The sequence below is a fragment of the Mus caroli genome, unplaced genomic scaffold (genome assembly GCF_978045245.1).
Source record: "Mus caroli unplaced genomic scaffold, Mus_caroli_1 scaffold_1, whole genome shotgun sequence".
Lineage (NCBI taxonomy): Eukaryota > Metazoa > Chordata > Mammalia > Rodentia > Muridae > Mus > Mus caroli.
Window position 1 is genome coordinate 66,576,235 of NW_028227256.1, and position 17,087 is coordinate 66,593,321.

A 17,087-nucleotide genomic window follows, 5' to 3' on the forward strand; every position below is an offset into this window, starting at 1 on the left:
CTGACCAAAGGCTAGTTAATGTCTACACATGAAAAAACTTTTCATATATATTCTGTTATGAAATCTGGGGGAGACACATTCTGTTTTATCCTTGATTCCTCTGAAGAATAAGAGAGAAAGCAGTCTGACTCAAAGTTCGGCGATATGGGACAGAGGAGGTATAATGAAGGGCATACAGGACGATCAGTATAGCGACTCTCGAAATGTTAGAACCCAACTGAGGAGCCTGCTCACTGACTCATCTTAGCATGTAAGCCATCAAGTTCACATTCAAGAAGAAAAAAAGGGGCAAAGAAGAGTACCTCACTCTGGACAGGCTTAGTAGGAAGGCCCGTAAGTCATTCATCTCTGTCCTGTCCCCCAACAGAGCTTCTGGGTTGCCATCCTTAAAAGAAATGCATTACTACTGCGTAATTACCACTTCAATTATTCCCCACACAAACATCGAAGGTTTGTTTGTGATTTGCTTTAATTAGGTAATTTCGTTTTCATTGCTTCAGTAATTGATTTGAATACAACAGCATTAATAACGGCTTTATATCTGAGTACACGTTTAGTTTCAAATAATATTTGTGAGGGTTTTTTTTTTTTTTACCTGAAAACACCCATACATATGAAGAGCAAAATATCTAGTGAGAGATGCAGGTCTCTTGTTGAGTTCTTAGATCATGATTTAGACTACGTTAAAAAAAATGCTGTCAATGAAAATCAAAGAGTAAAATCGTTCCTTTCTTAAAAGAGCCTGTAATAATACAGTAATATAAACTTAACAGAGGCACGGGGTCCTTCTTAGTTAGCATCTGCCTCAGCTTTTCTCAACGTGCAAATCTTATAAACAGTTCATTAGTAACTACCATTCTGTCTAGCTTACTATATGCCAGTCATCACTCCAGCAAACATGCACTGGTCCTTCCTCATGTTGAATACTACCGTGACCAAGTAATGCCTGCATTTTGCAAGTCAGGGTGAGATCCCAAGGGCTCTTCGACATAGTAAAAATCAGGGGAAGAGAAAGAGGAAAACCCATGCAATTCTGTGATTTTTAAAAATAAAGTGAATTGTTTTTCAGTAACAAATAACATGCTATTTAAATACCAGCAAAAAGTTTAGTCTCTTCTGAGATTGACTTAAATATGGGGATTAATTTCAGTCATTTAGGATGTGAAATTATTTTGCAAAGTATATCTTACAAATAAAATACTCTAAATAGGCCTATCTATCTATCTTTCTATCTATTGGTTTGGTTCTTCAAGGTAGGGTTTCTCTGTGTAGCCTTGGCTCTCCTGGAACTCACTCTGTAAACCAGGCAGGCCTCAAACTCAGAGATCCACCTGCCTCTATCTCCCAAGTGTTGAGATTAAAGGCCTGCACCACAACTTCCTGGCTACTCTTAATAGTTTTTAGAAATCATTTCCTTGAGCATGTTAAGCACATTCCTTGACTTTGTTTGTTTACTTATTGTTTTCAACAGGGTAGCCTTGGCTACCCTAGAACTCACTTTGTAGACCAGGCTGGCCTCAAACTCACAGAGATCCACCTGTCTGCCTACTAATCCTTGAATTACAGACCTGACCCACCATGCCCAACTTGACCTTATTATTTATGAGCTCCATAAACCTATTCTTTACACATAAATTTCATCTCATGACTCATAAAGTTTTATTGAAGAATTAGCACTGGGTTAATTTCAGAAAGACATTTCAGGGGGTAAAAGCCGACATTAGGGTTCTGAAACCTTGATGGAAGAGTATGAGCTACAGAGAATCTTTTCGCTCAGAACCTGTGTAGGAGACACTTCAGGAGGTAATGACAGGTCAGAAACACACCTGGATGCAAAAACCCATTTCCTGTGTTGAATGAATATCAAGTGCCTTCATCCTTATCACCTTCCAGAATGGGAGGGACAAAGAAAGACCTTATAGTCACTGTCAGGCCCATGTCTTTTCCCACTGCACTGAAGGAAAATTGCAGCTTAGTAACAAGACCAATATTTAAGACATCCTTGGTCATCTTAGAATATACCAGTTAGGATACCTCATATACAAAGTCCAGTATTAACACATTATGGAAAAGATAAAGCCAATCAATGAGTCCAAGGTGGCCTTTGGACACAGTACCAGTTTCTTAGATAATCTGTTGTAGGCATCGCTAGCTACATATGTACACATACACAAACACACACACACACACACACACTTAGCTTGGGCTGGCTTCCACCTAGTTGTGTAGCAAAGGATGACCTTGTACACTTGATCTTGACTTTCCTTTCTGAGTGCTGAGATCACAGACAATCGCATGCTTCCATACCTGGTTTCTCTGCTGCTGGACACAGAACGCAGGGCCTTGTGCACACCAGACAAGCACTGCACCAACTGAGCTCCATCGCAACCTGGCCCTTGCCTTTGATGCTGCTGCTTTACTAGCCAGTGCTTCTAGGCTCAAACACTTAAGACACCAGTTTCCCCGACCATCCACCCTCCGGCTTCCAGGTATCCGCTGAAGCCAGTGTTCTGAATCTAGTGTTTATCCATCACCTTCAGTGGGAACCATCCTTCATGGCAGATTTCTCACTCAGGGAAGAAGTTTCCTCGATTGACTGATAAAGTCTGATTTTCCATTGTTTACATTTTCTGAGGGAAAAGGAACTAGAGGATCCTTTTTCATTTGCCTGTTAACTCTCTGCTAGCTCTTATTTTTTACCAATTCCACTAGAGCGGCTTTTTTTCCCCCTCACTTACGAATTTGTTATTCTGATCCTTGAACTGCTTTTGATTGTTCTATTATTTGACACCTCTGCCCCTTCTCGTTCTTTCTCTTTTCCTTATTTCACTGGCCCTACCCCATTCTCTCTCTCTCTCTCTCTCTCTCTCTCTCTCTCTCTCTCTTCCCCCACCCCCCCAATATTTCACTGGTCCTACTCCATTAACAGTATACCACAGTCATCTCACTAAAACCATTCTGTCTAAACATATTCACATTGAAAAAACGAAAACAGCACTACTTGGTCTGGGGAGAAGGCTAAGAGGATAAACTGCACAGGCATGAGGACCTGGTTCAGTTCCCTAGTACCCACTTTATAAAAAAGCCAGTTGTGGTGGCATGCACCTGCATCCCTAGCTCGGAAGACCCAGAGACAGACAGATGGCATGGGTTCACTGGGCAGTTGGTCTAGCTAAATTGGTGAGCACAGGTCTCAGTGAGAGGTCTGCTCTCATAACAGCACTGTAGAGAGCAACAGAGGAAGACAACTATACTGACTGCTGGTCTCATATATGCCCGTATACACAGAAATGAAAGTAGACAAAGTTTAAAAAAAAAACCCGAAGCAACCCTCAACAGAGTCATACACTGATGGGCACACAAAAGAGAGTACAATGTCTATTAAGAGAAAACAAGATTGCCCATCCTATAGGAAACGGAGCAGAAAATCTCTGCAAATTTTAACTCCTACTCAATTTCTCTTCCCATTATCTGCTACAATGTCTCCCTTGGTTTTCGTTTGTTTGTTTGTTTTTGCTTGGTTGGTTTTGGGTTTTTTGCATGAAATCATTTTAGCATCTCCATGTGCATTGTTACACATGCATACTATCTTAACCTATGAATGAATATCATCCACATTTGGGAATAAAACACATTATCTGTAAATTCAACTTCAGTATGGTCATTATGAAAAATATGCTACACAGCCAGAGGGCAAGGCACACACCTTTAATCCCAACACCTGGGAGGCAGAGGCATGCAAATCTCAGTGAGTTCAAGGCCAGCCTGGTCTACAGATAGAGTTCTAGGATATCCAATGCTACACAGAGAAACCCTGTTGCAAAACAGAACAAAACTCAAAATCTCAAAACAAAACAAAACTTTACAGATAACTAAAATAGCATTCAGTAAAAATGAAGATAATATTTGCATGCAGAAGTTCCCCCAGATTTCAGTATTTACCCTCAGTAGCACTTGACCATTTTCAGAGGGTGTGATGTCACTATCTCTCGGGTTAAGCTCTGGGAATCCCAGGTGTAATTAAATCTCTTCTAGAACAGCTCCACACATTATTTCTTTGAAAGATGCCTACCTAAATTCATTTATTGTTATTTTATTTGCACAAGAAACAAATGTATTTGTTCTTTATAAGATATCCAAAGAATATAAACTGCTTTAGAATTAAAAACAAACAAAAGATCTGCCTGCACTTACAAATTGTAAAAACCACATACAAAGCACAAAGTTTTATCTTGGTTGTAGTTTTATGCACATGCTCATATCCATGTCTTAAAATATAACGAGCTTTATCTTGTGTAAAATGGAATGTGATTTGTTGTCTAATTAACTAATGGGATTTGATTTGTTGATTTTTACTCACACTAAAACCACTCAAGTTCATTAAAACACGAACAGAATTAGCTTCACTGTGGTCACTCTTGCAAAAATAACCTGTGGTTTCACATGACTGAGATGCACCGGCATCTACTTCTTAATTTGTTGTGCTCCCCAGATCCTGAACCCGTACAGTCATTGAGTCCCAGATCTGAGACAGCCGAACAGAGTAGAGATCACACTTTTGAGAATTTAGATTCACAACAAATGCCAGTATTCTTTTTCTAGGTCTCTTTCTATAAAAGCAGAGTCAACTACAGTTTTCACATACTTTGTGAAAGTTTAACAGTGCAAGAAAATTCGCTTTATAGTTCAAAATAACATATTTGCAGTGAGTTTTGCTGTGTGTAATTTTGAAGCAGAACCCTAAGTGATTAGGTGCTGCCTGTCTGTTAGTTAACAGCTACAAATTCTATTAAGGAGCCTACTTTACAACTTCCACTGACAAAGAAGTGATCTCAGTTTTTCCACTTTTTGTAAAAGAAATGGATGGATGAATCTTTTATAATCAGTAATTAAATAAATTTTCAGTTCACTTTTCAACCTCAACAGTAAACAATGTACTAGAACTTAAGTAACATCCTACCATCTAAAAGATAAAGATTTGGGCAAGTCTAATTAAAAGATCACATATAAGACAGCTTAGAAGGAAAAATTTATTTCTGCATATAACTATCATGTAGTGAAATGTGTACATTTTAAAAAACAAAAGTAACATGAAACCTTACAAGAATGGTCATAGTAGAAAATTTCTAAACAGTATAGGGAAAGGAAGAAAGAAAGAAAGAAAGAAAGAAAGAAAGAAAGAAAGAAAGAAAGAAAGAAAGAAAGAAAGAAAGGGAGGAAGAAATTGGTGCCTCTTTAGAACTCGACTGGAGATGTTTCACGTTAATTCATCTGGAGGAGAACACCGTAGTACCCCCAGAACTTCAAAACATTGCCAAGCCTTACATTTAGTAAGAAGTAGGCAGAGTTGATACAGTCAGGTGTAAGGAGATCTACAGCTTCAATGATAATAAGAGAGTAATGACAAGAATGTCAAGGGTGTCGACACCACGAATGTTAATTTATTAGAACGTGACTTTTCACTGATTAATTACATGCTCTTCAAAATATCTTCAGAGCACAAGAAAAGTTAATTGAAGCATTTCATCTTGTATATGCTACTAAAAACAGATTTAAGTAAGTGACAGAGAGCTGCCTTTAAAATTACATATAGAATTCAATCTGTAAACTCTAAATGTTCTGCGTAAAGACATAACAATAGTACCGGGGGCAGTGATACCTCATGGCAGCACTTAAAGCATCGTTATCTTAGGCCCTGCTGAAACTGAGCATAGAAGAAAACATAAAGAGAGCTGTGGATCCCAACAGATCATCAGTTGGGAAAGTGATAAGAGATATTATAAAACAAACACATACTTAGGAAGAGATGGGTAAATTAGGATATTGGGTCAAAAGCACCTCATTTAAAAATATATACCATATGATGAGCTTAAATGGGTTTCTTTTTATTCAATAAATATTTTCTGGTCTCCTACATGGTATACTGCATGTGGGAACTAGACAGACAGAATATGACCACGGTCCTCAATAATAACAGGAGAAATCTCAGACTTGTTTCTCTGGGGTAGCCTTATCATATAAATACTCCTTAAAAATATTCTTTAATTTACACTCAGTACTTATAATATCTTTTATAATAGCTAACATGAAGTATTATAATTTTGAGAAAGAATCTCATTTGCAATGGTCAGATTGTGTCACTTAAAATGAGATTTTTAAATATATATAACTTATAATACTAAACATACCACAAAAGTTTCAAAGAGAAGGGATGCAATATTTTATTTAAAAACAGGGAATTAATGCCTTGGTTTTGTGCTTTCCATCTTGAGCTCACTAAAGGTGACTTTTCCAGGTATCAGAGCTCTAACGCGGCATTCAAGCCTCTCAAACTGCTGACCACATCACCTGTCAACGGTTCTGCGAATCTGAGGTGAAATTTACGACAATAAGGAGTTGAGGAATCCTTTGTAGGTGATGTAAGATTGTCTTCATAGCGTTGAGCTATATAACCAACATTGAATAAATTTAAGACAGATGTAAACCACATTTAAGAAAATGAATAGATCCTAGGCCAGCAAGTATTGTTTATAGCTTGATTACATGTATTATTGTAGGTAATAAATGGAATTTGGCTGAGTTAGCTGACGAAGGTAGGAGAAGAAAAGGAAGAGGAGGGAGAATATTATTATTATTACTATTATTATTGCGCTTTGGGCTGAAATCAGAGCTGGGGAGTCTAAAGCCACTAACACTGTAAGGGGAAGACACTGGATCAAAGAACTTCAACTCCACAGACAGCGCTATCTCTATTGTGGGGTTGAATACACTATACCAGTAAATACTTGAATCTGTACCTCTCAGCAAGTGACCTTGGCTCATTACTCATGCAGGTCAGTTCACAAAACTAGGGGACCCAGTGTTATGGAACGCAATAGCAATCACCTGACCCCTTAAAGATGGTCTGTTCAGAACACCTCAGGGTTTCCCATTCCTTGACAGCAGCCATGTACTACATAAAGTAAGTGCTCAATAAATGTTTGTTAGGCCAATTAAACACGTATTTTAGAGAGTGCTGAAGTTCATACATAAAGGAAATCTCAGATGTTTTGTCATTAACGCTCATTTGAAATCTAATGGCATTGTAGAAAATTACAATTTTAGATCAAATTCTCTAATACATGTTTTTAAACAACAACAAAAAAGAATAAGTTGTAACACATTATTCTGTAGTAATATTATAGGTCTATAAATAAATAATACATATAATATTCACATATCTATCTCAAAGTTCTGAAAAAATAATCTGGACTAGAACGCTAAAATTGTTTGACTATGCAGCAGAACTAACTGGTACTTGGCTAGCAATTAGTCATGTACTATAAACTACATGGTTGTTAAGTAAGATATGGTTTACAAAATAAATGTAATTTACTAGAGTATAAGCATTTGAATTTGTGATACATATAGGCTTGTGGCTTTTAAATATATATATATATATCTTATAATACTAAATAGACCACAAAAAATTTCAAAGAGAAGGGCTGCAATATTTTATTTAAAAAACCAGTGACTCAATCACACAGGTTAACTCAACTTCTGAAAATAGGAAATAAATACAAATAAATAAATAAATAAGGGGCAGGGATTCTGATAAGCAAAAGTCAGCCAACTATGTGCTTATTCATTTAAATGGAGAATTTTTACTTATTGGTATAATTGAGGGAATGAGGCCACTGATCAACATTCTAACAGTTATTGATGGATGGATTTTTAAGAAACACTAAACTAGTGTTAAAGTAATACAGGGGCAGAGTAATGGAAATGAAGAGGCAGAGCAGTCACCAATGAAAACTTCATACTTCAGTCAAGCCTGTCCCAGTACTATCAGCTCCCAAATTCAAATTTCTTCCCAGTCACTTAGCTCTGAGTATTCCGTCTCTTCTGACTGGCAGAATGCACCCCAATCTAACCAGGAATTTAAGGGTCATCCTCAACTCCTTCAGGATCTTCCTTAACTCCACTGTTAAAGTTCTGTCCACTTTAAAATGCTACCCCCACCCTTCTCTTCATCAACATCCCACTACCACCAGCTCTCCTGGCTTGTCACTTAATCATCACAGAAGCCTGGTCAAGATGCCCCCAACTGCCCATCCACAGCTTACATTCCTCACGTTACAGCCACTAAAACCACGTCAATCAAAAACCTCAAGTCACCTGCTTTGTTAGCACCCTGGGCTCCACTAAAAGTTAAAGTCAGGTTTCCTGTCACACAAGATATTCCAGTGTCCTGCCTTGATTAAGTCTCCAGAGCCATCTCTGACTTCAGATTCCTACAGAATTCAGAGCCGCTTTACACTCCAGAAATGCCAACCTGCTTGTTCCATTTCCCAGAATGCCCAAGGTGTTTCTCACCCCTCACTGGGAGTCACCATTTAATCTTCCCCCCTAACTCCTTTATACTTACTACATGTCAGCTCAAAGAGCTTCTCTCTAGAAAATTCCCTCTGAAATCACATGACTTCTAGCCTCCTATAGTCAAGACTCTGCTTCCCACACTATGATCCTGAGAGTAACTTTCTCTGTGCTCCATTTGAATATCGTTCCTACAGAAGAAATACAGTCTGCCTCTCCATTCATCTCACTTTGGAGAGACCAGCAGGCAAACCAACTAGAAAAATAAAGCAAAATTCCAAATGTATAAGACTAACATATTTTAAACTGACGGAAAAAACTAAACTATCACACCAAAAACGTATAATGTGGCCTGCAGAGAGATTATGAGATACAATTTTGTGGCGCTCTTGGACAGAGGGGATGGCTCAGGGGTTAAGAACACACACTGCTCTTGAAGAGGATCAGAATTCAGTTCCCAGAACCTATTGCTGCACAATCATTTCAGCTCCAGAGGACTAGACACTCCCTTCGGTCCTCTACAGGCATCTGGACTTGTGTAAAGTTATCCCCAAACAGACACACTCATGAATATAATGAAAATTGTTTAAAACAGAATTTATCATCCTGAATTCAGAAGCATTAAATGAGATTAAGCTTTCGATGGGAACTCTAGAAAAAGGACTGTTCGTCAACGTGGATAGAAAATTCCATTAGGGCTTTTTCTCTTTGCTCTTAGTGACTAGTGTCTTTGAGGCACAAACGATAACTTAAATAGATACACCAAAATGAAAAACCATTACTTATGAATGTAGGAACCAGTAAAAGAAAAATCCAATATGTAAGTCAACTCTATGGCTTTTTAGCTAAATGCTTCATAGATGCACTAAGGAACAGTTGATATCCTTCTTCTATTTTTATACTAAATTATCAGAAATACTCGGTTCCATGGCCCCATGCAGTAAACAGCCAGAGCAATAGATCCAGATTTCAAACAGATCCAGATCAGAAGACAACCCCTTTCTCTTGGGAGCCATTCCTATATGAAATTAATTCATTAACTAATGAATTAATTAATTAACTGGACTTTCCTGGGCAATAGCCTCTGTGATCATGCATCAGATTTGACCATATGTTGTTAGCTCTGCTGAACAGTTCTCATATATTACTTCATTTAAACTTCACAACATTCCGGTGGGGTCAGTTTCAGTGACCCTCAAATTACAGGTGAGCAACTGAAAGCGACAGGTGTCAAGTAAAATGTCATGCTTCATATTTACGGTGTGTGTGTGTGGGGGGGGGTAGTAAGTTTCTAAGGAAGCAGAAATTCTAGCATAAGTCACTATTCACACACCTTATGATGCTCAGCTTTAGGCTCTCAAATGGAGACATTCTTTCCCGTTCTCAGAGAGGTACAGTGGAGACTAAGCAAACGGTATGGATAGCATTTAGCCCAGTATCTGAGAGGCTAGTGTGCCCTCAATAACACTGGCAAGCCGACTTCCTCCAACAGTGATAAGAGTTGTAAAGAAAACGAAGTTCACAAGTATTCCTAAATATTTCTTATCATTTCAAAGTGGAGATATTCTGAGTCTCTATTCACAAGAAGAAAGTGCTATCAGATTAATATATATACATACATATATATATATATAGTAAAAAAAATAAAATCAGCAGTGTACTCTGCTTCATTTTTGGACTGTGATACTTAGTTTCCATAATATAAGATCAAAATATATCAGTATTCAAAATTTATCAACATGTCAGAGGAAAGAGAAGCATTGGATCCAGAGGCCTTCCTGGGTAGTGGCTCTCAGGAAGATTCCTGGTGAACTTAATCAATTGTATCACATTTAAAAAGATTTAAAAAGGACTTCTACTAGGAGGGAGGGAGTTCAACACAGAAATATAACATCTCGACAGAAAGTTGTCTTGTTTGCCTCTCACCTCTACAAAGCCTAAATGGAGGAGCCAGGTTGGATGAAGGACAGAGGAAGAGATGCAGCGGTCTTGCTGTTAATGACCTGAGAGCCAATGCTCACGCTTGCTTTCTGTTTAAACTTTTCCCTTTTTCTCTGCTTTTGATATAGTCTTAACTCTGACAGCTGGGAAATCAGGGTTCTTGGTTGTGGTTTTCAAGTTCTAGCAAATAAAAACTAAATGTCTCTCTCTCTCTCTCTCTCTCTCTCTCTCTCTCTATATATATATATATATATATATATATATATGCACAGAGAGACATACACACATACACATACATACATACATAGACACACATGCAGTGACTGCACACACATATACACACACCAATACACACAAACATACACCTATTCAGCTGCGTGCACACATACACACACACACACAAATACACACATACATACAAACATACACACTGACACAGACACATATGCAGCCGCCTACACATACACATATACATACAAATACACACATGTACACAAACATACATACATACATACATACATACAGAGAAATATAAACATGCATACACACACACGAACATCACTGATATAAGGCCAAAACGAGCTATGCTTTACATCAAACCAATCTGGTGTTACATTAGGGTGTGCCCTATGAAAATCCAGCCGAGGGTGACTGCCAAACTAAGCAGCAGAAGAAACTCGGAAAGTCAAGGAATCCTACAATGAGCTCTGCTGTACAAATCGCATTGCAGGACAGCTTGACAGGAATATTGACACTGCTCCACCTTCACACCAATTCTCCACTACTTCTGAAATTCTTGGGGGTTTTTGTCACTAAAACACCACATTGGGACACAGCAGACACCATCCCAGGGTGATACTACAGAGACAACAGTTAGTTAATCAACCCACAAGATAACATCCCAACTGTGAGAATTTTGTCTTTCTTTAGCGACATCAGGGGTCAACTGATTTCTTCCAGCCTCAGTTTGCACATGTGAGAACTAGAACCTCATACTACACGTCCGCCTTGCTGTGTTCTAAAAACGGAAACAATCTATGAAAAGGAGGAACGTAAAACACCATGAGAAGACTAAACTAGATTCCCTGATCTGATGATTGGTGAGAGCCTTGTAAAACTAGAATTACGACTTCTTCCGATTCCATACATGCCACCTGGCCATCAAGCTGGCTGATCATCAACAGCACTGACTGGATAGCCACTCCTCCTGGAGCTTTAAAGTCATAGAAACTTTAAAGTCATGGGGTGGTTTCCCATCATTTACGTTATAACCTGCTAAGAAAACTCATGTATGGCCATAAAAATAGATGTAAAATAAATTATGAATTTGCCACCTTAAAAAAATGTTCAAAGACCACTGAGATGATCCATTGGGCAAAAAGGTTTGCTGCCAAGCCTGGAAGCCTTAGTTCGATACCCACAATCCACACAGTGGAAGGCAGGAGCTGGCCTTGTCTGTGGCTTTGCCATCCACACTGTGGCATGTACGCACACATACACATTAATTAGTGAGATAATGTGATTTTTAAAAAAATAATAAATGTTAAAAACAGTCAGCTATAAGTATAGAGTGTCTGGGAACTGATAGTGAAGCGGGACTCCCAAGAATTGGGAATGAGCTAACCCAGAAACAGCCTGAATCACGAGGTAAGTTTCATCTCACAGGCCAGAACACAATACAGATTATTTTTATACCATTCTGTCTGAGTTGTCTATCTCAGATCCTTAGCTTCCAGATTCTGTTTCTAAAGTCGCTTAACTCTATGTTTCCAAGAGCCATCAAGGCACACACTGTCATCCCTGACACCGAAGACTGTCAGCGAACTCAACATGGACACTAATGATCTCAGGCAACGACGCCCATCCTCTTATCAAAGAGATCCATATTCTGGAAGAAAAAGTCTAAAGGGTTCTATGAAAAAAGACCACTCTAAAAACACAGGAAGCAATCATTATGAAATGTTAGGATCACTAATATCTGCTACTTCCTTGAAGGTTATCTTATGTGTGAATTTAAAACCCAAAACTGTCAGGCATTGTATTCCTCTTCCTTCTCTCCCAAGTTGCTCCGGCTCTATTCTAGTAATGTCAAGTGGTGATGGCTGCTGTCATTCTTTTTATGCTATAGATGGCAGTCAGTGTACAGATGCTCTTCAACTTAGAATAGTCACCAAGTCCACTACACTGATGACTGGCACCTTACAGTCATGCTGACCCGTTTCCTGAAGGCAGAGTAAGTGGGTTATCATGCCTTACTGGAGTCACACATAAGTGCTTCTTTCTGGCTATAGGCACTATTTTACCCAATCAGAAAAGTTTTCCCACTGACCTCTAGCCTCAATACTTCCAATCCAAACTTTTAATTCCTTCCATGAAAGAAACAGCCTCATAAGAAATATATCTGCATATATTCTTTTAATGCAGAGAACATGTTATTTCCATGTATTAAAGGCAACAGCATATGTTAGTGGATAAACAAGCAAGTGGTGCTGGCCCCGAATACAAAATTTATTCCAAGTTTCAAACATCGGAGTGACCAACTCTAGGCCTCTATCCTAATTAACAGACAAGAGTCTTTCTCAGACTCGGTTTGCTTTGGCAATCTAAAATACTGATAATTCTCCTAGATCTACCAGAGAGGAAAACTGGGTATCTTCCCCATCTAACACCTAAGTGGGTAACCTAGATACCGTAAATAGAGGCTGCAGAAAGGATGCACCAGACAGCTCTGAAGTGAGAGCCAAAATATTTAACCAGCAACTCGGAAAACACTGCAGCACTCAGCCAAAAACTGTACGCACATGGAATTGCCACAGGCTAGAAAATTAAAACAAAACAAAACAAAACCCACAAAATTACTAAACTTCAGTTTACTGTTCTTGGGTGAGAAAGTCCCAGTGTAGGAGCAAAGAAAAAAAAAAGCAGCTTATCTGTTCACATTAACCATTTCTATACTTTGCAATGTTTATTTTAAAGAGAAGGGAAATGCCTTTTTGAACCTTTTTTTTTTTTTTTTTGCTAATTTTCTGGTTGTGACTAGAGAGGACAGGCTAGTGTCCAATCAACAGCTACTCTGTATTTTACATACTTTATGTTTTTAACAGTAGGTAAAGAGTAAGTAGAATACCATAGAAAGCTCCATGTAAATTTAACTTACCCCATTAGTCATTTTTATGAAAAAGTTGTTTCTAACAAATGAAACCATAGTCTACCAAAGTACTAATAATATTAAATATTAAAGTGAAAAAATCTCTATATACTATTACAGTAATATAACTTTTCTCAAATCAATAGGCAAAAAAACCAAAGTGCTACAAATCCATTACAAGAGATTAACAATATAATTCAGCATGAATCACTCAACACCACCAGGATTTTTTCCTTTCTACATCACAGAGGCCGCCTTCAAGAATGAAATGTCCTGAATACGTTTTCCTCATTCATAAAAAGAAAGAAAACTTTTAAATGAAGTCAAGTCAAATAGCTCAATCAGAATTTCAAGCCAATGGCTAAAATCACTTGAGGTTCGTGAAGACATGCAAAGTGTACCCAAGGGTAACTTATATACTTGTGCTTAGAATTCAGAAGTATTCACTAATTATAAAGTTTCTAACTTACAATAACCTAAGTCAGGCTAGAAGAAAGACCAGGAAAGAAGTTCTCTCAGATAACCAGAAGTGACTTAAGAATATGCTTGTAGTTAAGTAGCTTATTCGGTTTGCCCCAGTTGTTAAAACTTCAAAGAAGACTCCTTCATCACCCAAAAAGATAAGTTGTAATAAACCATGACCTTCCTATTTAAGACGGCAACATATATCCAAAGTGCAAAGGAGACGACACCTCAAGCTTGTGCTAAGAGTGGCAGACCACTTGCACTGAATTAACTGATCTGATAAGCCAGTTTCATTAAAAGACAGACTTAACAAATAAACGCATCTTGTCCTCCACACTGACAGCACACCTTTCTATCACACTCAACACTGTCTAGGACACTTCATGTCAGAAACACTGAAGACTCAAACTGCCACTCCTGCAAACCCAAAAACATCCCCTTCTGGACAATGTAAAACAAAATGATATATATATATAAATATATATATATTTTAAAGAAATGGATGCAAATGAGTTCCTCAAATTTTCAATGACATTTCGCTTCAAATCCTCTAAAGGAGAAAGTTTTACATTGTTTTTTCTTGCTTTCTGAGCAAGCCAGTAACACTTCAATTTTACCACTGATGGTCTAGCTCCTTCATACCAAGGCAACAAAACCTTATTTCTTCTACTTCATTTTCTTTTTTTTTTAATAACCATGAAGAGTCCTTTGGTAAAGCTACATTTCTCTATTTTTTTAACCAAACATCAAATCTAGATGTGACCCTTGAATTGAAAACAATAATCAGTAAATTCTAATAACATCTCTTACCCGGTACAGGTAGGCACCAGCTAGCAAACGCCACCTTGGGACAGTTCAGACTAGTAAGTAGGCTCATGTTTTATGATACTAGAATGAACGGAAATAAATCTGTGTTGTTCTTTTCTTAGCAAAAGCTACAGCAGTACCTCCGTCCCAGAGTGAGCAGACCCCACAGACCTGACAAATCCAAACCTCTCACTTGAGAATTTAAAAAAATAATAATAATCATAAAATGAAGACTTACTGCTTGTCATGTGACTTGGCGAGGCGTGCTGTCCATTGGGTGTGCTTGAGGTGAGGTCAATGGCCATATTGGCGTGTTCCCCTTCGGGTGAAAGCTCATTGTCACCTGCTTTCAAAAAAAATACATTCTTTTGGTTTCTGTTCATTGTCACGTAACATGTAATTACTCAGACTGCCTCATATTCAGAGAGCACTCAGAACCGAACGCTCAAGAAACATGCTTTTTTTTTTTTAAAGAGAAACTACAAGGAAATAAAATACATAGTAAATGAATGAAATGCAGAGAAAACACACACACACACACAGCCTATAATAGAAAAGTGAACAAACTTTATTATCATAGCATTCTTACAGGTCAATGACAATAGAGACCATCTGAGGTCCAAAATAGTTGTAGTAGAAACAACAAGATTTTTCTAATAATCTAATTTAATCAATATAAAGTACTTTAAAGTAAATATTTTTAAAAATGTTTGCTGGATGGTTCAAATGAGCTTGCATTTTTAAGAAAGGTGAACTTAAGAAGCCAATTCCTTCCTATTATATGTCTGGGAAAATCAGGTTACCTAGCAGTAAATCTTTAGTACATTTCTCCCCATCCCCCCCCACCCCCCCAGTAGAAGAAATATCTATAACCTGGTGTATTCTAAATTTAAATTAAACAGGGAAACCAGCCAAATAAGAAACTAAAGATCTGCTGGCTACAAGCCTTAAATAATGTCCTTTCTGAAAAAAGTAGATCTCTATGCCCCCTTTTTAGTTTGCTCCTGGTAATACTTCCTCGTATCTGTTGCAAGGGGAAATGGTGAAGAGCAAATAAAGCTAGAGAACCCGTACTAAAGACCCATGGCTCAGGAACTCACACACACACACACAGGGAGCAAGAAGCTCACTTGATTGCCCACAGCAAGTGAATGAAAAGGAATACTCACATGTTATATAGCCATCAATTGCGTCTGTTTCCATAGTCAAAGTGCAGTGCTGGAACACAAAAGATTGCAACCTTTACCCAAGGATTCCTCCCTGTATCTGCCATTAAATTCTTCACTTAGTTCAAGCCCCAAGCAGCTAGTGCATGTTGCTCCTGCAACCTGTGCCTGAGAAACATACTACAGTGTACTGTGCGTGCTCATTTGCAAGTCATTGAACTCTCTGCAAATGATCTGATTCCTGCTGGAGATAGGATAGGGACATAGGGACGCTAAGTGTTCTGTGAGATGGGCTGTAGCAAGAGAAGAACGACTCTCTTGTCAAAATTTACCCAGTTTATTGGGGGAAAAAATAGGAGAGGGTAATCTCCAATTTGCCAACTGTAACTGCTATCTAAGTATTTTACCACTCACTACTTCCCACAATCGCCCTGCAGTTTGAGTACTTCCCTAGTATACAGACAGCTCTATTCACAATTGTTGCAAGTTGGTTCATCATGTTCTAATGGGGGGGGGGCACAGAGAACAAACAAAACATAAGAAAACAAAACAAAACAAAACTACTTAGTACTAGACTGTATCCCAAAGACTTTAGCGGCAGTTGGCCAGCTCTGGCTTGTACTGACATTTTAGCCTACCCCAAATTCTGTGTAAGCACCTGTTCAACGTACCCTAATTTCCTGCCAGACTATGGCCAGAGACAAATGCCAAGCCTACTTAAGACATTTGGAGTTCCAACATTTCAGAAACTTTTGGCTGTGCACGAGGGGAGCATTTTCCTCTCCCCAAGTGTGAGGAATGATTTCTATGCATCAATAACACAGATACTTTTGTATCCCCAGAAACAAAAGTAAATTGCATGAGACAACACCCCCTAGCTTTGATTCACATCATCAGAAGATCGATAATCTAACTGTATTCTTTGAGGGAAAAAGTTACAGAATTGACAAGTCCTGAAAAGATTTTTACTTATTTTCCCCCCTTTGGCCCGGGTCCTTTTTGCCTTTAGTTTCAAAACTCTCAAAGCACCAGCAGCTAAATTATTCACAATGAGCCATTTCTGTATTGATCGCCAAGTATATTTAGCCCTGGCTCCTGGAATTTCTCCATTACTTACTGGAAAACAGGCAGCTTCACTTCTTGTCTCCAAAACCACTTCCCTTCTCCCTCCCCTCCCCTTCACCACCAGCCTCCCTACCCCCCTC

The 17,087-nt window shown here is 38.4% G+C and overlaps 1 protein-coding gene across 7 annotated transcripts in view; it reads right to left on the minus strand.

The window, feature by feature from the left end:
- Ikzf2 (IKAROS family zinc finger 2) overlaps positions 1-17,087 on the minus strand; it is a 155,121-nt gene that overhangs the window by 136,136 nt on the left and 1,898 nt on the right. For 4 of the 7 annotated variants that reach the window (XM_029481577.2, XM_085838167.1, XM_021161541.3 and 1 more), the window contains 2 exons: positions 15,886-15,934; positions 14,955-15,059 (listed from right to left, as the gene is read on the minus strand). In XM_029481577.2, the coding sequence (XP_029337437.1) occupies positions 14,955-15,059; positions 15,886-15,919 (139 nt within the window). In that variant the 5' untranslated portion in view covers positions 15,920-15,934. Of the gene's footprint in view, positions 1-14,954; positions 15,063-15,885; positions 15,935-17,087 lie in introns of all 7 variants that reach the window. The other 3 variants (XM_029481573.2, XM_029481585.2, XM_029481561.2) reach the window with 1 other exon arrangement.